This window comes from Protopterus annectens, chromosome 2.part0 (genome assembly GCF_019279795.1).
Source record: "Protopterus annectens isolate FY-2018-M chromosome 2.part0, PAN1.0, whole genome shotgun sequence".
In the NCBI taxonomy this organism is placed as follows: Eukaryota; Metazoa; Chordata; order Ceratodontiformes; family Protopteridae; genus Protopterus; species Protopterus annectens.
The window spans coordinates 631,767,668-631,787,445 of NC_056728.1; the positions used below are offsets into that span (position 1 = coordinate 631,767,668).

Consider the following 19,778-nt stretch of genomic DNA (forward strand, 5'->3'; position numbering starts at 1 on the left):
CCTGGTTTTTCACAAAGATAGAGTATCCCTCAGGCCTAACCCATCCTTTGTCCCTAAAGTTTGTTCCAGTTTTTGCCTGCAACAGTCATTAGAACTTCCAGTTTTCTTCCCAAAGTACTCAAACAAAGCGGAATACATCTTTCACACATTGGATGTTCACAGGCAATTGCGCTTTTATTTAGATAGGACCCAACAAACACGGAAAACAGATCAATTGTTTGTGTCTTTTTCGGACAATAAATTGGGCAAAGCCGTCACAAAGGTCACTATTGCCAAGTGGATCAGGGACTGTATTAGTCAGGCTTATTCCTCTTCTAATAAAGAGCTTACAACCTCTGTCAAAGCTCACTCTACAAGAGCTATGGCTACTTCAATAGCATTCCATTCTAAGCTTGCCATTAGCGACATTTGTGCTGCGGCTACGTGGTCTATTCCACACACCTTCATTTCCCACTACAAATTGGATGTGGCATCTCGGGGGCGAGCTTCATTTGGTTCCACAGTTCTCAGGAGTGTTTTCCAGTGAGCCACCCAGGAATCAGGTGCTAGGGACGCTGTCCCATCAGTACAGAATGTAGGCGAGATAGGATCACATAACATCTTTTAGTTATGTACTTACCATAACTTTAGATGTTTGGGATCCATCTCGCCTACGTTCCTAATAACCCACCCTCCTTCCCCCTGCCTTGGAGATCAGAAGAGACCGGACGGTCCAAGTACTATCGTTTCATCTTGAAACGTCTGGCAATGTTATATAAACAGTTATGTGTGTGTGCGGACAAACAAGATCTGGGGAAGTAGTGGTGGTGCATCCTGGGATATAGAGTAGCTCAGCCAATAAGAGACTTCGCTCTATAGCATAGCATGCCGAGTCGGAGCCGAGGATCGGCTCCGAACCCATCAGTACAGAATGTAGGCGAGATGGATCCCAAACATCTAAAGTTATGGTAAGTACATAACTAAAAGTTTTAGCCACTCTGGTTCTTCCACCCTTTGAACTAGCATCATCTTGTCCCCTGAAATTTCTGTTTTGGAAAACCCTCTTCTTGATTGCCATCACCTCAGCTAGACACGGGGTTCAGCATTACACACTTTTATCTATTCGCCTTCCGTATGTCATCTTCCACAAAGATAGAGTTTCTCTCAGAACCAATCCCTCCTTCTTGCCAAAGGAGTGTTCAGAGTTTAATTTAAATCAGTCCCTCGAGCTTCCTGTATTCTTCCCCAATTATGGCAACAAGGCAGAGTATAGACTCCACCAATTGGATGTTCATAGACAATTACGCTTTTATTTACACAGGACCAAGGACTTTAGAAAATCAGATAAATTTTTTGTATCCTTGCTGACAGTAAACAAGTTTCTCCAGTTTCAAAAGTGACCTTATCAAAGTGGCTGTCAGGTACAATTATTTATACTTATGATTTGCGTAATAAAAAGCTTCCAGGGAAAGCCAGAGGACACTCAACCAGGGCCTTGGCTGCCTCTGTTGCCTTCCAAGCCAAATTGCCTTTAGTTTCAGTCTGTGCAGCAGCATCATGGGCAAATCCTCATATCTTTATCACTCATTACAAAGTGGATGTGGTCTCCCGGAACAGGCCATCCTTTGGTTCCATGGTCCTGAAGAGTTTATTCCAGTGAGCCACCAAAGAACCAGGTGCTAGGGACGCTGTCCCAACCAGCAAGAACGAAGGCGAGATGGGGACAACATAACATAATGAAGTTATGTACCTACCATAATGTTCCATGTTTGTTGTCCTTCATCTTGCCTTCCTTCTTACGCCTCCCCCTCCTTCCCCCTTCCTGGAGGATCGAGAGGAATTCCTTTATTGGTTACACTGGCAGAGTTTCCTGTTGACATACCAGGTTAGTTTAACCATACCTTGTTTTTCCTTTTTCTTTCCTAACCTTTGAATGTGTAAGGGCTTAGTAAAATTTGCATTTACTATGATTGTCTAGTGTGGGCTATCGCAAACGAGATCTGGGTAGCTACCGCTAGGCATGTTGGGATAGGGGTTAGCCTAGAGCCAGTATAAGCTCTCGAGAATTGGCTCCGAACCCAACCAGCAAGAAGGAAGGCGAGATGAAGGACAACAAACATGAAATGTTATGGTAGGTACATAACTTTTTTTTTCTTTTATACCATCATTGAAAAAGTACATCTTAACCCCAGGGGGGGGGACCATGGTCACTTAGATTAGAGGAGAGAGAGTTGCTTTGGCAACTCAAATCTAATGCGTTTTCCTACCCTGGGCTAAATGACTCTTGCTCTTTAAAATGTGTTTTGAATTTAAAAAAACTTACTAGGTGAATAACGGTTATGTTGGATATATATGAATTTTATAAGTATATACATGCATAATTTGTACATTTATGTTTTTAAAATATTGATTTGTAAGTTTGATAATATTGTATTTTATTTCTGTAAACATTTCTGTAATTATTTGCATTAATTAACCTGGGAGGGAATATGATGTCATAAATTAACTATTATTTTATTATTTAAATGGTGAAACAGCCTGGTTTTACTTGTCTGAAGAAGTTCCTTCACTGTAGGTGGACAAAAGCGCTTACAAGAATAAATTTTTGTTTTTTAGAAGTGGCGTTCTTTACCACTTTTATGCCTGAAGTGGTATCCGAGTTTACTTTATGCCAAATTATCCCTCTCCCTGTTTTCTTTCCTGAACCTAAAAATAAGAGAGAAAGGATACTCCATGTCTTGGATGTCCACAGAGAACTGGGATACTTTCTTTACCAAACTAAATCTTTTAGAACTTTGGATTAATTGTTATTTTCTTGTAACAGTAAGAAGGGAGAACCTATGTCAAAACGGGCCGTTTCTAAATGGTTGTGTAAAGCTATTACCTTTTGTTATATTCACTGTAGCAAAGTATTCCTGGCAGGGACAAGATCTACTCTGCCAGGGCCTTGACTTCATTTATGGCTTTTTGGAAAGGATTGGATTATGGATATATTCTAGTATTCTAAAAGCTGCTACAGTAAACTCTTAACCGGCACTCATGGGGATTGGTAGCAGTAGTTTCTGGTTGCTTGAGAGTTACTATTAAAAATAGGCCTGACTACTACTGTACCCTATACTATTTGATTGGTTTGACTTGTTCTTAGGTTGAGGAGAGAGGGAATTTATTCCTATCTTCCTTTTTAAAACTCTAGAAATGTAAGATATGTTTCTGGGGGGGCAGAAAGTGCAATACATGAAAATTGCACTGTATTTCTTCCGGTTAACAGAGTTTACTGTACTTGGCCATCTGTACATTCTTTTACAAAGCACAATAAGCTTGATTCCTTCTATAGGTCCTGATCAAGCTTTGCTAGGAATATTCTACAGAGGCTCCAGGGCTTTTTTCCTACCACCTCCCAAATGTATTTCATTAAGATAAATCTACCTGTATAGTTAAGGCTACTGCAGCAGTGATAAATATGATGAACATAGTGCAGTTGTGTACGTTAAACTTACCATAACAGTAGGTATTCAAATTATCACTGCTGCAGTAGCTGCTCCCTCCATCCACCCCTCTTGTTTTTTTGGTGTGTTTTTTATGCCAAGGTGTGGACATTTATTTTTTTGTTTTCCTAGCATTGTCCTTTTCAGAGCTCAGTCTCCCTGTCTCTGTTCCAGGAATGCTGTGAAAGGCTTTGCACCCAAACTCATCTTTTAGTCAGCTCAGCTTGAGTTGCCTGACAGTTTGGTGGTGTGGAAAGTGCTCTGAAGCTGTGGAAACTGGCTGGCTGTTATATCCTTAGCAGGGTATAAGCAATATAGCTGAGGCTACTGCAGCAGTAATCATTCGAACAGCAACGGTTAATGGTAAGCTTAACTTGTACAGCTGTACTTTCTTGTAAGAGCTGTCTTACAGCTGGAATGTTCCGAGTTTTACACCTGGCGTCACTTAGGTTCAGTAACACCTTTGCCAACAAGGTGGCAGAGGCTTTGAAATGCTAAAATAAAAGCTGTTTGCATCTTTTTAAAACTCTGTTGTGGAGTGCATCTAAAACTAGTTCACACACTGTTTTTTGGGCTTTGCCGTTCTGTTTTCTGCAGCTTGCATATGTAGTTGCATTTACAAGATTATTAACTCATGCTGTCGTTATCTGAAGGGCCAGTCTAGTTTGCTAATTAAGATGTCTGTTGACACTATACTAGTAGCAGTTTGAGTTCAGAACTTAACATCAGAAACTTGCACATCAGAAGGAGAGGTGACATCTCTGGCTGATCAAACGTGCCAGGGTGTCTGCAAATGGAATCTTTGGTTTGAGATATTTAGATGAACCATCAAGCACTGTATGTTGGAGAGTAGATCTTTAAGTAAAAGTTCTTTATTTGCAAGGTTCTGTTTTGCTGCTGTTTATCTTTTGACAGTTTTGCCTACCATCGAACATGGAATGTTCTGCAGTCCTATCTCGTCTTCATTCTTACATATGGGTGTAGAGCTGATCCTCGGCTCTGACTCTGCTGATTACAAAGCTCAAAGTCTCTCAGTTGGCTCGTGGCAAGGTGGGTATCCCATAGTGCACTATTAAGAATCCCCAGATCTCGTTTGCCGCGTCTACGAGTTCAGAAGTGCTTCTTGCTTGGCCGTGGCTAAGTTGGATATTTTTTCATTACTATTATAGTTCTTATTGATATTTTCTGCTTATAATATAGCTTAGTTTACATAGTTTTAGTAACAGTTATCATAGGTAGTAATTAGTAGCGTGTTTTTGCTAATTTTTCTGTAGTTATTGCTGAGAACTTGTTGGCCATCTCTAGGCCCATTTTTGTTCAAGCAGTATTCCTTCTGTGTGCTAGTTTTTTGAGATAGTTTTCCTATTAGCGAAGGTCCGTGTTTTGTGTTAGGACCTTTCTTCTAGTTTTTCAACAGAATAGTATTATTGTGTGCAGTGTAGTTTACTATTATTGGCTAGTTTTTAGCCTGTTTAAATTTTACATTTTGTGGTACTTTTCTGACTTGGCTTCTTCCTAGCAGCTAGGTCCATTTAATTTAGAGGACCTAGTCCTCTATTAAACCTTTCTGGTGTTGTTTCCTCAACAGGGCTAGGCCTGTTTAAGTTACAGGACGTAGTCCTCTTTTTTTACTTGCTCATTTGTGTGTGAGTTTATCTTAGCGGGGCTAGGCCCGTTTAAGTTAGAGGACCTAGTTCTCTGTTGTGTTTTTTGTGTGTAGTTTTCTTAAAGGGCGAGGCCCGTTTAAGATAGAAAACCTTGTCCTCTCTTCTGTATTTGATAGAGTTCTGTTTGTACTAAGCATGTCTAAGGAGTCCAAAGATCATAAACCTTCGGGTTTTAAAAAGTGCCTTAAGTGCTCCCAAAAATGTCAATTACTGACGGGCATAGTAAGAGTCATTCATCTTCAAGAAACTTGTCCTTTCTGTCACTCCTTCAGCTCCAGAGTTCTCCAAGAAAGGAAGAACAAATTAATACTGAAAGGTCTCCTTAAGCCTTCCTTTGAGGAGGATTTAGCCAGATCTTCATCCTCCAAGTCTCCCCCTTCAAAGAAGGAGAAGGTCAAGTCGACAAAGAGACATTCTCCTGCACTGACTATTTTGTCTGGACCTCCTCAGAAAGTATTAAAATTGGATAAGCCTTCTACCTCTTCGGCTTCACTGTCCTCGGAGCCAGTCGAGGTTATCGATGTTGACACTGCAGTGTCAGCCCCAAGTGTTTCGGAGCTGCCCACTGAGAAATTGCATCGGAGCTGGTCTAAAGAGCTATTGCTGGTCTCACAACTTTACGATCTCCCATATTACAGAGATCTAGGTCGCCTACCCTGTCATCCAGATCCTCCAAAAGCCTTTCGGAAGAGGATGTAGAGAGAGTAGTGATTAGACTTTTGAAGTCGTTCGTTGGCTTTACCAAAATTGTTGCTGGCTCTGACCCAGTTGGTTCCAGAGCCATCTAAGACCATTCTCCCTGTTGCTCTTCCAAGCCGTGTTGGTCCTTCGGAGTCGTAGTTGTCACTGCCACTTGTTGTGGAACCCTCAGTTCCAGCACCTCTTGTGTCTGTCTCAGAGCCAAAGTTCCGCTCTGACATCCTCGCGTGCCGTCCTTGGTGTCTAGGAGCCAAAGCTCACCAGTCGGCCCCCTGAACTTCCTTGGTGCCAAGCTTACCTCCCGGTGTGTTGGCTAGTTTGAGCTAAGAACCTACATCCATCTCTGAGCCGATCACATTGGAGCCAAGGGCTAGCTCCGTTTCCTTGGAACCAGGGCTGTCCTCGGAGCCGGAGAGATCTGCATTCGAGATGATGAGGAGCGTGCTGTCTCGGTTGTCAGTTTCACACAGGAGTACCAATACTGTTCCCCCTCAAGCACCAACCTCTGTCTCAGCACCATCTCTCTGTCTCGGCAGCAGAGACCTGCAGCCTCAGGAGCCCCCATTGGGTGGCCCCCAGTCTTCCGAGACCTCCCAAGAATACCCTTCTGAGGAGCCCCCTTGGAAGAGGACATGCAAGAGGAAGCATGTAGACTCGCCGGATGAGTCCTTCACCACGGGCACTGATCTCGAGGAGTCAGAAGGGTCCCCTAGGTTGTCCTCTGATGATATCTCCTTTGTAGATATCCTGAAGCAGAGAGGTGGTTGGCCCACTGTCACCCCTTCTGATGAGGAGTTAGTGTACCTGAAGGCTTTCGGGTCTCCACCTCTTTGGTGTCTCCACCTTTTGATGAGCTCCTGGACCTAGTTAGTCGAAAGGTGTGGGAAACTCCTGATGCCATGGAACCAGTCCCCAGAACACCCAACAGATTTCTCTCAGCCCCCAAAGAGAGAGAGTTCTTGACCAAAGGTGTGCCTGTAGATGCCATGGTGGTGGCGGCAGCCACAAAGAAGGAATTAGCGGAGACTTCTACATCTGTCAGTTCACCGAACAAGGAGTCTCGAATGATGGATAGATACGGGAAGCGTATCTTCTCTTCAGCGGCTTTTACTCTCAGATCGCTGAATTACCTCACACATTTTACTAGGCTTCAGAGAGATCTCCTGAAGGAACTAGAAGATGCTCTCCAAGGTACATCAACTGAAGGAGTCTCAGAGAAAGTTACTGCTCTGTTGTCCACCTTAAACTCCATTGTTAACTCCTCCATGAGGCTGATTTCCTTTGCAGCAGATGGAGCGAGTAGGGCAGCGGATTCAGGGGTTTCCCTCAGGAGACACTCCTGGATGCGCTTATGTACTTTTGCGGAGCCCTTCAAATTTACTTTTACCATCGCCCCCTTCAGTTCCTCTTTGTTTTGACCAAAGGTAAAAGATACACTCACCAGGTGCGAACAGGTTTTGACCAAAGGTAAAAGATACACTCACCAGGTTCGAACAGGAAGGGAAAATTCTCTCTGCCGTGGGAGTACGTTTTTACCGTCCCTTCTAGACCATACCCCAAGGGTCAGTGAGGCGGGAAAATGTGGTTCAAGAAATCCCCAATATTTTTCCCAGACTCACAGGGTGACTCCTTCAGAGGCAGGGGAGGAGAAGCTAATGGTAGACGTCACCCTGGAGGCAGGGGGGGGGTCTGCAAAACCAGGGTGGCCGCGATTCCTTTCATGGCCGTCCCTATCAGCGCTCCTGATGTGGGGCCCGGCTGCACTTGTCTGGAGTCAGTCGGGGGTCACTTATCTTTGTATCCAGAAGCCTGGCTCAACATCACCCAAGACAAGTGGGTACAAAGAATAATCACCAGAGGATACTTTATACCCTTCTTTCTTCCACCCCACACCCACAAGAAGATCCCAGATGTTCCATCGAGTCACAGGGATCAAGCAACCATAAAAGTTCAAAAGTTGCTTTCAGAAAGAGTCATCCAAACTGTCACCGCAGACCAGATAGGATTCAGAATTTACTCCAGATTCCTTTTAGTGCCAAAACGAACGGGGGACTGGAGGCCCATTTTGGACCTCAGCAAATTAAACGAATCAGTAAAGAAGTCCAAGTTCCGAATGGTACCCCTGCAGTCTATACTCCCTCTGTTAGGGAAAGACAATTGGATGTGCTCCATAGACCTCCAGGATGCGTACTACCACATCAAAATGGACAGAGCATCGAGTCATCTACGCTTCCGTCTGGGAGCCAGTCATTACCAATTTCATGCTCTGCCCTTTGGTCTCACCACAACCCCAGGGTGTTCACCAAATACATGGTGGTAGTGATAGCTCACTTGAGACGTCATGGATTCCAAGTGTTTCCCTACCTGGACAACTGGCTCCTGACTGCCACCACCAGGCACCTACTCTTACAAGCCAGGGATTCAACCATACAGCTCTGCACCCAGCTTGGAATTATGATAAATTGGGAAAAGTCTGCCTTGTCGCCCTCTCAGTTTGCGACTTTTATAGGCGCAGAAATAGACAGTCGCCATGATGGCTCGTCTTCCTGCAGACAGAATTCAAAATCTTAGACAATAGATATACAGCTTACTTCCTCAACAAAGAGTCAAGGCCAAGACAATGCTGAAACTTTTAGGGACCATGGCTTCTAGCATAACTCTAGTTCCACTAGCCAGATTGCATATGCAAGTCTTTCAATGGCTACTTTTTTCCCAGTGGTCTCTTCAACAACTGCCCCGGTCACATCATATTCTCATAACGGAATCTTGCAAAAATCACCTTTGTTGGCGGATTCAGCCTGATCAACTGACGACAGGAACACCCTTCCTTCCTCACCAACCTGTTGCTACTGTGACCATGGATGCCTCCCAGATTGGGGGGGGGGCATTATCTAGGCAGGACTGTCCAAGGCACATGGCAAGATCACGAGGCTCACTTGCATATCAGTGTCCTACAGATGAGAGCAGTGCTACTAGCGTTGCAAGAACTTCACAACTTTCTTCCTCTAGGGACGATAGCAATCCAATCGGACAATATGTCAGTGGTATGGTATCTAAACAAGCAAGGAGGAACCAAATCTTACCCCCTATGTCGAGAGGCTCTTCGTGTTTGGCAGTGGGCGATATCTTCCCAGAGCTTTCTAGTAGCAACGCATATCCTGGGGACAACCAGTGTGGTAGCCGACAAGCTCAGCAGGGCAATCTTGATGCCGCACAAGTGGTCTCTGAATCAGAAAGTCGTGGAACAGATTTTCCGCAAATGGGGACAGCCTTGCTGCGATCTGTTTGCCAGTCCAATCAATGTCAAATGCAGCAGCTATTTCTTCTTATTCCCCCCTATGGGGGAATCACTGAGAGACGCAGTTGTTCACAATTGGCCTCCAGGACTTCTTTATGCATTTCCCCCTTTCCGCTCATATCGAAAGTGATCCAGAAAGCAAAGTCCTTAAGAAGCAAAATGATTCTGATCACTCCTTACTGGCCTTGTCAGATTTGGTTCCCCTTTCTCAGGCATTTCCTGGTTGATCCATGGACTCTGGGCCCAGTTCCAGACTTCTTGACAGACGTTAGGTTCCCTCCACCCCTGCCTCCACACCCTCAATTGACAGCGTGGCTGCTCCACTTCCATCCCTAGTCAGGCTTCATTATTTTTCACCTGCAGTGACCCATATCCTCACGTCTTCCCACAAACCTTCCACGAGGAAATTATATGCTAGCAAATGGAGAAGATTTTCTATCTGGGCAAAAGAGAAAAATGTAGATCCTTGCACAGTATCCATCCCCTTGGTGTTAGAGTTCCTAACCAAACTTTTCAATCAGGGATCAGCTACTGCTACAATTAAAGTTCAACTGGCAGCGATATCAAATTTTCATTTGGGACAACATGAGCATAATCTGATGGCTCACAGATTGTGTAAAACCTTCCTTAAAGACACTACCTTGCTTAAGACCTCCCTTTCAGTAACCTGTATCTCCTTGGGATCTAAATTTCGTTCTGTCCAAACTTACTTCCCTGCCTTTTGAACCCACGCATTCTTGTGAACTGATGTTCCTGTCTTGGAAGACCATTTTTCTAGTTGCTATTACATCCGCTAGAAGGGTGTCAGAGTTGCAAGCACTGTCCGTCAAACCTCCTTACTTGATTTTTCATAGAGAGTTTCCCTCCATACAAACCCTTCTTTCATCCCCAAAGTTTGCTCTCAGTCTAATTTGACCCAAACTATCGCACTGCCAATATTTTTTTCTCATCATTCAAACAGTGCAGAATATAAATTTCATCAGCTTGATGTTCACAGACAATTGCAGTTCTATCTACATAAAACCAAGGAACTTAGAAAATTAGACCAATTGTTTGTATCCTTTTCTGAATCTAGGATAGGTCTGCCAGTCTCTTAAGGTAATTATCAAATGTGATTTCCAACTGTATCTCATTTGTCCACTCTTCCAATGGAAAGGAGCTTCCGTTTAAAATTAAGGCCCATTCTACAAGAGCCCTATCCACATGTGCTGCCTTTCAAGCCAGAGTCCCAATTAACAGTATTTGTGTAGCAGCAACTTGGGCTACCCCTCATACCTTTATTACTCATTACAAATTGGATTTGACCTCAAGGAGTAGAGCCTCCTTTGGTTCCACGGTTCTTAGGAGTATATTCCCGTGAGCCACCCAAGAAAATGGTGCCTAGGGATGCTGTCCCATATGTAAGAATGAAGGCAAGATAGGACTACAGAACATAAAGAAGTTATGTACTCACCATAACGTTCCAGGTTTGTAGTCCATCTTGCCCTTCATTCTTAAAAACCCACCCACCTACCCCCATCCATGTATCCTTAGAGGATCTGGAGACAGGATAGTATTTACTTTGGGTGGAGACCTTTCATCTTTGTTGTTCCTTGTGAATAACTTTTCTGTCACTCACATAGTCAGCAGCAAACAAGATCTGGGGATTCTTACTAGTGCACTATGGAATACCTACCTTGCCATGAGCCAATTGAGAGACTTTGAGCTTTGTAATCGGCTGAGTCGGGGCCGAGGATCGGCTCCGAACCCATATGTAAGAATGAAGGGCGAGATGGACTACAAACATGGAACATTACGGTGAGTACATAACTTCTTTTTTTCCTCACTGGATCCTGAACTGTTGTGTATGAGGGTATGTTATGTTGCATGGTAAGGTGATGAGGTGAATGGTAATAGATGTCCTTTGACTTTAGTTTACACTTTTCATTTTTATCTTTTTTTTTTCTCTTAGGTGATGAAAGTTGAGGATTCCAAGAAACTGGTGCATATTTACTTGTTTTCACCAAAGAGTTATCCTAATGCAGATCGTAGTATTAATCAGCAACTCTCAAATGCTGACCTCTGGACACACCAGAAAGATGTTTACCTGAGTTCAGATAGTTCTACCATTTCCATTAATTCCAAAAACGTTAGTTGCTCTACTACTGTATTGCAGGAAGAAATCTCTAAGAAAGACTTAAACAGCACAGTAATAGTGTCTCTTGTGGAATATACTAATGCCACAGGGATTCCTGAAATTCCTCCAACCTTCCCCTTACCTAAGCCTGGTGAACAAATAGATGTTTATGTTTCTGTGGCCTGCCATCCTGGCCATTTTGTATTGCAGCCTTGGCAAGAACTACATAGGTTAGAAGTTCTCATGGAAGACATGATTTTGCATTACAATACAAGAGAAGAAAAGCCAGTACCTCTTGAGAAGAACAAAATATATGCTGCAAAAGTGGACAAAAAGTAAGTTGAGTTTCCAGGTATGAAAATGTGTCTGCTGTTTATGGTTATTAAGAATATTCACGCAAGTCAGATCTGCAAAGTATTTAACTGTGTCCATATGTTTACCTTGGATTTTGCTCATATTAAGAATACAGTGAAATTGTTTCATCATTCTCATGCCACTCATTGTTTTGCTAAATGAAATTATCAGTGAAGTTTTCTGATTCAGAATTTATGATAAAAATTTCACTCTGGCTAAAAATTTATCAGCTAAGTCTGTGTGATAAGCAGTTACTATGATGTAATTACATGGGTGTTTTTTTAGATACCTTTGATGTAAAACATAGGTACAGTGGGGCAAAATTACACCTTTATAGGTTCATAGGTATGTACTAGGCTATTGGCCCTAGGGCCTATATAAGCCTAGCCAAAAAGGTACCCCAGCTTTCGCCACCCAAGAAAATAATTTTCCTGTGTCCCTGTCGAGCAGAGCCACAGAAGTGATCCCCGGGGTGAATTTCCTATCTCCCATCCAATCATCAAGATTTTTCTTGAAGAGTGCTAATGAGATGTTCGTGTTACCCTGCTGCAGTCATCACACTTGGGTTATCCTGCCATCAGGCAGTCCCGCAGTCGGCCCGAATTCCAAAGTCTTGGTCCGGCGTCGGTTGCTGTCGCTTCTTCACTGGCGTCAGTGCGCCAGGGGTATATAAGAGGCATCCGACTCCATTTTCTTCAGTCTTTCTTGCCATGCGGTGCCCGAAGCAGAAGCAGTTCGCAAGTGCCGGTCGGCCGACACCTGAGATTTTCTAATAGAGTTTCAGTCCGAAGTCTTCAAAGCTAAGTACCCCATTGGGGAACCTTTTCTTGCCTCAGTCCGATGTCAGAAAAAGTTAACAATTGCATTTCTTGTGGGAAGCAAATACCTCATAAGGACTTTCATTCTTATTGTATACCTTGCCTAGGCCCAGACCATGACGTCACTGGTTGTCGGTTTTGTGCTAGGTTCAATAAGCGAACTATAAAGCGACGCTTTGATTTCGCACGACACTACTTCGGTAGGAAATTTAATTACTCTATGCCGTCGGAGCAACCGACTACCAGTGTGCATAAAAAACGCAAAGATAAAGACAGGCAGCCTAGATCCAAGCCAGACTCCGAGGCCTCGGTTGGGCCAGTCGCCGGTTTTCAGTGAGGTGCCTACGCAGCCCCTGGCTACCGCAGAATCGGAACCCCAGACCGCTTCGGATTCTCTAGCAGAGAGATGTTCTTCGTGTTTCACTGTTGCAGTCATAACTGTAGGGTGCTCCTGCCGGCAGGCAGCCCGAGGTCGGCCAGAATCCCAAAGTCTGGGTCCGGCGTCGGCTGTACAAGCTAGTACCCTGACGTCAGTACGCTTTGGTACATAGCCCTCAGCCGACGCCATCTTCTCCAGTCTTTCTTGCCGTGCGGTGGAATGCAGCTCGCAAGTCGTTGGTTGGCGATTTTCGAACAGCGTATTTTGTTGTTGTCGGTCCGAAGTTCTTACTTCTCTTCTCAAAGCTAAGTACCCGTTGGGAATCTTTTTCTTGTTCCTCCGATGTCAGAAAAAGTTAATAATTGTATAGCGTGTGGGAAACAAATACCTCATAAAGATTTCCACTCTTACTGTCTACTTTGCTTAGGCCCTGACCACGACGTTTCTTGTTGTCGGTTCTGTGCCAGGTTCAACTCTCGTACTATCAAGTGCAGGTACGATTGGGCTTTAAATTATTTTGGCAGACGCTTCAATTATAGAATGTCGTCGGACACTACCGGAGTTCAAAAGAAGCGCAAATACAAAGACAGGCCTCCGAGGTCCAAACAGGACTCGTTGCAGCTGGAGCCAGCGTCCGGTTCGGCTGGCGTCAGTGAGGCGCTTTTGCAGCCCCTGTCATTCGCCACTTCTGAACCGATGGCCGATACGGACTCCCATGGGGAGCCATCAAGGCCCACTATTTTAACTGCTGCAGGACCTTCGGACGTCGCTCCTTCAGATGGATCCGGAACCGCTGTGCAGGTACCGGCTTCTGAGGGGGTTTTCAGGCCTACTGACATCACTATTTCAAAGGCAAAGACAAAGACTCCTGTTAAGTCTAAAGTTCCTGCTCAAGCTGCTTCTGAATCCACTCCCAAGACACAAAAGCAATTATTAAAGATGGCTGAAGATTTGCTTACAATGATTAGGGGTTCTCACCCCCCTCCTGACAAAAGGCCTCGACAGGATGTTACTCTGGATTCCTCTGACCAGGCTTCTGTATCTTCTGTTTCTTCCTCAGATCAGGACTATTCCTTTCCTCCTTATGAGGATTCGGATGCTGAGGACTCTTTACCCTCGGCCTCTCCGCTTGAGGATTTCTCTTTTGGGGAAACCTTGCATGAGATGAGGGAACATTTTCATTGGGAATGACAGGAGTATTCTGCTTCCAGGAAGAGGCTTAGGGAATTTCTTCTTCTTCCTCAGCATAGGCCTTTAGCTATCCCTCCTGTTTTGGACATTGTAGATGATGCTTTTTCTGAGGCTAATTTGAATCCTGATTCCATGCCTCCTGCTCCTTCTAAGCCTGATAGATTTTATAGGGTTCCTGACTCTCATTTATTTTTATTTAAAACCCTTCTGGATCCTGAAACTATTTCTCAGGGCTCTAAGGCTGCTAAGGTTGCTACTTCTAAAAATCCCATTCCCTCTGAGAAGGATTCTCGTGCTTTAGACAGGTGGGGAAAAAAGGTATATACTTCTGCTACCCTGTCTGTAAGGGCTTTAAATTGCCAGTTTCATATGTTTAAGTATCAGCAATTTCTTTTGTCTGTTTTAAAGCAAAAGCTTGCTTCCCTTCCTGCTTGTGCAGAGGATAAGGAACTTCAGGATGTCTTGCATGCTACTGAACAAGTGAACAAGCATAGTTTACATTGTGGTTTTGATGCTTTGGATGCTTCTTGCAGGGCTGCAGCCTCTGGTACTGTTATCAGGAGACCTGCCTGGCTTCGTGAACAAAGTTTACCTGAACAGGTTAAGGCTAAGTTATTAGATGCCCCTGTTCAACATGATGTTCTTTTTGGATCCAAGGCTGAGGAAGTTATTAAAAAGATGGAAGAAAAGGCAAAGTCTATGCAGACTGTAAAAGATTTCTTGCAAGTTCAGCCTCCTAGATTTTCCAGGAATTGGCCCTCTAAAAATTGGTCCTTTCCCACGTCTGACAGGCCTCAAAGGGGAAGATATAGGCGTTCCAGAGGTCGTGGTCAAGGTCAGGCCTCTTACAGATCTAGACAATGGACTGCTTCTTCACCTTGAAGGGGAGAAGACAGATCCCAATCTCAAAGAAAGCAAACTCAATGACTCTCTCGGTTGGGCTACAGGACCCCTTCACCTGGATGCCCCTCTCAGAGGAAAACTGTCTCTTTTTTACAGAAATTGGACTCATATTACCCAGGACAGATGGGTATTGGACGTGATTTTAAAAGGTTACAAATTCCACTTTCACACTTTGCCAAGGGCTCACGGTTGGCCAGATCTGCCAAAACATCAATGGTCAGAGGCCTTAACTCAAGTGGATGCTCTTCTGGCCATGAGAGCCATAGAGCCTGTTCCACTCTCGGAGATGGGAAAAGGTTTTTATTCAAGACTGTTTCTGGTTCCCAGAAAACAAAACTCATGGAGACCTATTCTGGACCTTTCTGTGTTAAACACCTTTTGGAAATTCCAAAATTCAAGATGCTTACTCTGCAGCAACTAATTCCAATGCTCTCTCAGGACGCCTGGATGGTGACATTGGACTTAAAGGAAGCCTATTTACATATTCCCATCAGGCAAGAACGCAGGAAATTCCTCAGGTTCAAGGCAGGTTCGAGGCACTTTCAATTCTCTGTACTGCCCTTTGGTTTATCTACTGCGCCCAGAGTCTTTACCAAATGCCTGGCACCAGTAGTGGCTTACTGCAGACTTCAGGGGATCCAGATTTACCCCTATTTGGACGACTGCCTTATTCAGGCAGACAGCAAAGATCTTCTGCTTCAACATCTGGACTTTGTTCAACGTCTTCTCCTCCTACTGGGATTCTCAGTGAACACAAAAAAGTCACATTTGATCCCTTCTCAACAAATGGTATTCTTGGGAGCCCTCTTAAGTACAACCTTACAAAGGGCCTTCCTCACTCCAGAAAAACAAACTCAGCTGGCTTCTACTTTCAGCACCTTAGCAACTCTATCTCAGCTCACTGCAAGGAAATTCCTGCAGGCTCTGGGCTACATGGCTTCCTGCATTCTGTTGATTCCAAACGCAAGGCTTCACATGAGAAAGCTTCAATGGTATCTGAAAAGTGTATGGTCACAGCATTACCACGATCTGGATATTCTGATTCCTCTGATCCCCTGCCTTCAGAGGGAGTTCCTCTGGTGGTCCAGGGTGTGCACTTTAAACGAAGGAAAGCCTTTTCGTCTTCCTCAACCTACTCAAATCCTAACCACGGACGCCTCGGATTATGCTTGGGGAACACACTTTCTAGACAATTGCCAGCAGGGAACCTGGACAAAGGACCATCTTCACTGGCACATCAATCTGAAGGAAATGTTGGCAGTTCAAAATGCCCTTCTAGCCTTCAAGAACCTTTTGCAACCAGGGCCTCTGCTAATTCGCACAGACAACACCACGGTCATGTGGTACATCAACAAGCAGGGGGGTTCTCATTCGTACCCCCTTTGCAGACTAGCTATGGCTTTATGGGACACAGCTCTAAATTTGAATCTACATCTCCAGGCTCAATTCATTCCAGGGAAACAGAATCTCTTAGCAGACAGCCTGAGCAGAAACATTTCAGATCCTCACGAATGGATGCTGGACACCAACTTATTCAACAGGATTACTGCAGTTTGGGGATGTCCCCAGATAGATCTGTTTGCATCCCATCTCAATCATCAGCTGCCTCGCTTTTGCACCAGGTCCTTCCACAAAACAGCTTGGAGAGTGGATGCCCTGTCCTTCAGCTGGAGAAGCCTTTCAGCATATGCCTTCCCTCCTGTTCCTCTACTACCTCGGGTATTACTGAAGATAAAACAGGACAAGCCCAAGTTCCTCATCTTGATTGCTCCAAATTGGCCTCGACAGTTTTGGTATCCAACTTTAAAGCACCTGTTCTTGGGGCCTCCTTGGATTCTCCCTCTGAACCCTTCGCTTTTGTCCCAGCATCAGGGTCAGTTCCTACATTCCAACCTCAAGACCCTTTGCCTGGCAGCTTGGCTCTTCAAAGGAATTTGATTTCCTCTAGTCTTCCCAAACAAGTTTTGGATGTTCCTTTGGAAGCTAGACGGCCTAGCACTAGGAAATCCTATGCCTCTAAATGGAAGAGGTTTTTTATTTGGATGCAGGACCGAGGCTCGGATCCTCTGGTACCTGATCTCTCTTCTATTTTGCTTTACCTTTCGGAACTTTTATCTAAAGGACTTTCCTTTTCTTCCATTAAGATTCATGCTTCTGCTATTTCTGCGCATTTCAGTTCTGATCCTCCTGTTTTTTCTCATCCTTTGGTGAAGCAATTCTTGAGAGGGGCAAAAAATTTGCGGCCTCCCAGGACCCCTCCTGTCCCTGCCTGGGATCTTAATTATGTTTTAGAAAAACTTACTTTGCCTCCTTTTGAGCCTGCTGCATCTTCAGATATTAAGTTTTTATCTTGGAAGACTGTTCTTTTATTAGCATTGACCTCTGCCAGAAGGGTCTCAGAGTTACAAGCTCTCATGGCTGTGGAACCATACCTTATTTTCCATCAGGACAGAGTGTCCTTGAGGACCAATCCTACTTTCATGCCTAAGGTGATTTCGAAAGTGGCTTTAAATCAGACAATTCACCTTCCTACTTTCTTTCCAAATCCTCAAAATAAAGGGGAAAGGATTTTGCATTCATTAGATGTGCACAGACAGTTACGATTTTACCTGGACAAGACTAAAGAGTTCAGAAAGTCTAATCAATTGTTTGTTTCTTTTGCCTCCAGTTCTCTTGGAAAACCTATTTCTAAACAAACTATTTCCAAATGGATTGCTTATGGAATCAGATTTTGTTACACTCATCATGGGAAACAGTTTCCAGGTACCCTTAGAAGTCATTCTACTAGAGCAGCTGCCACTTCTACAGCTTTCCTCAGAGGAGTCCCTACCAAGGATATCTTGGAAGCTGCCACTTGGAGTTCTGTGCATACTTTTTCCAAGCACTACAATCTCCCTCTGTTTTCTAAGTCCAGGGCAGGCTTTGCCTCTGCTGTCGTGCAGGGTATTCTAGCCTCCCCTTCTTCTATCTAAAGCCTCCTCCCCTTTTACACTGCTTTGGGATTCTACCCTACAGTTATGACTGCAACAGTGAAACACGAAGAACATAGTACAGTTGTGTACACCTACCATAAATGTAGATGTTCGAGTGTCTTCACTGTTGCAGTCGGGTTTCCTCCCTCCTATCCCTCTTTTTCTCCCTTTTCCTTTTTTGTGGTGTATTTGTGTTTCCTTGTTGGATTCATTTTTGTTTTGTTGGGGACTTCTGACATCTAGGGCAAGAAAGGCTGGAGAAGATGGCGTCGGCTGAGGGCTATGTACCAAAGAGTACTGACGTCAGGGTACTAGCTTGTACAGCCGACGCCGGACCCAGACTTTGGGATTCTGGCCGACCTCGGGCTGCCTGCCGGCAGGAGCACCCTACAGTTATGACTGCAACAGTGAAGACACTCGAACATCTACATTTATGGTAGGTGTACACAACTGTACTTTCTAGGCCGACGCAGCCATTTTCTTTAGGCCATACCGACGACATTGCAGAAGGAGAAGCCAGTGCTGTAGAAACGCCTTCAGTTTCAGAAGGTGTCTTCAGACAGACTACTCTCACCATAAAATCTTATGCTAAGCTTAAGACTCCTCTAAAACCAAAAAAGACTGCACTTCAGTCTCCAGTTCAAGGCCCGATGCCTAAGAAACAGATGCTTAAAATGGCTGAAGATTTGATTTCTTTAATCAGGGGTTCCCAACCCCCCCCCCCCGACAAAAGGCCTAGACAAGAGGAGGATTATGCCTCCTCTGATCAAGTGTCTATTTCCTCAGGCTCCTCTAAGGAACAGGATTACTCCTTTCCCCCTTATGAAGATTCTGATGCTGAAGATTCCATTCCCTCAGCTTCTCCCCCTGAAGACTATTCCTTTGGGGAAACCTTACATACCATGAGGGAACATTTCCACTGGGAAGGTCAGGACTACTCCGATTCAAAGAAAAGGCTCCGAGAGTTTCTTTTACTCTCCCAGCACAGACCACTTGCTATCCCCCCAGTTTTAGACATTGTGGATGATGTTTATTTAGAATCTAGTCTAAATCCAGATTCTCTGCCTCCTGCTCCAGCCAAACCAGATAGATACTATAGAGTGCCTGACTCACACAAATTCCTTTTCAAAAGCCCTGTTGCTGATCCAGAGACAATCTCCCAGGGTCCCAAAGGGGCTAAGGCTTCTATGGCCAAAAATCCTGTACCCTCTGAAAGGGACTCCAGAGCACTAGATAGGTGGGGGAAGAAGGTTTATACCTCAGCTACTCTGGCTATGAGAGCACTAAATTGTCAATTTCACATGCTTAAATACCAGCAATTCCTAATGTCTCAAATAAAACAAAAGATGAGCATGCACCCTCAACAGTCTCAACAGTCAACCCTCAAGGAAATGCAGGATCTGTTGCATGCAGCTGAACAGGTGGGCAAACATACTTTACAATGTGGATTTGATTCCTTGGAAGCTTCCTGTAGAGCAGCTGTTACTGGGTCTGTTATACGTAGGCGTGCTTGGTTAAAGGAACAAACTCTGCCTGATCATGTTAAAGCTAAGTTACTAGATGCACCCTTACAGCAGGATGTCTTATTTGGGGTTAAAGCAGAAGAGGTTTTAAAGAAAATGGAGGATAAGGCAAAATCTATGCAGACGGTCAAAGATTTCTTACAGGTACAGTCCCCACGCTTCAGCAGAATTTGGCCAACAAAAAATTGGTCTTTTCCAGCTTCTGACAGACCACAGAGGGGTAAATACAGGTGCCCAAGGGGCAGAGGACAAGCACAAATCCCTTACAAACCTCGCCAGTGGGGCACTGCAACACAGAAGGGAGGAGAAGACAGGTCCCAAACTACTAGAATGCAAACACAATGACTTAAACCTCAAACTGCCAAGCAAAACTGTCTTGGCAGCTCCCTTGGGA

The 19,778-nt window shown here is 44.4% G+C and overlaps 1 protein-coding gene across 1 annotated transcript in view; it reads left to right on the forward strand.

Moving 5' to 3' along the window:
- TDRD7 (tudor domain containing 7) overlaps positions 1 to 19,778 on the forward strand; it is a 1,553,655-nt gene that overhangs the window by 1,321,031 nt on the left and 212,846 nt on the right. Inside the window, exon 9 of the mRNA XM_044060339.1 lies at positions 11,080 to 11,579. Coding sequence (XP_043916274.1) covers positions 11,080 to 11,579 — 500 coding nt within the window. The remainder of the gene's footprint in view (positions 1 to 11,079; positions 11,580 to 19,778) is intronic.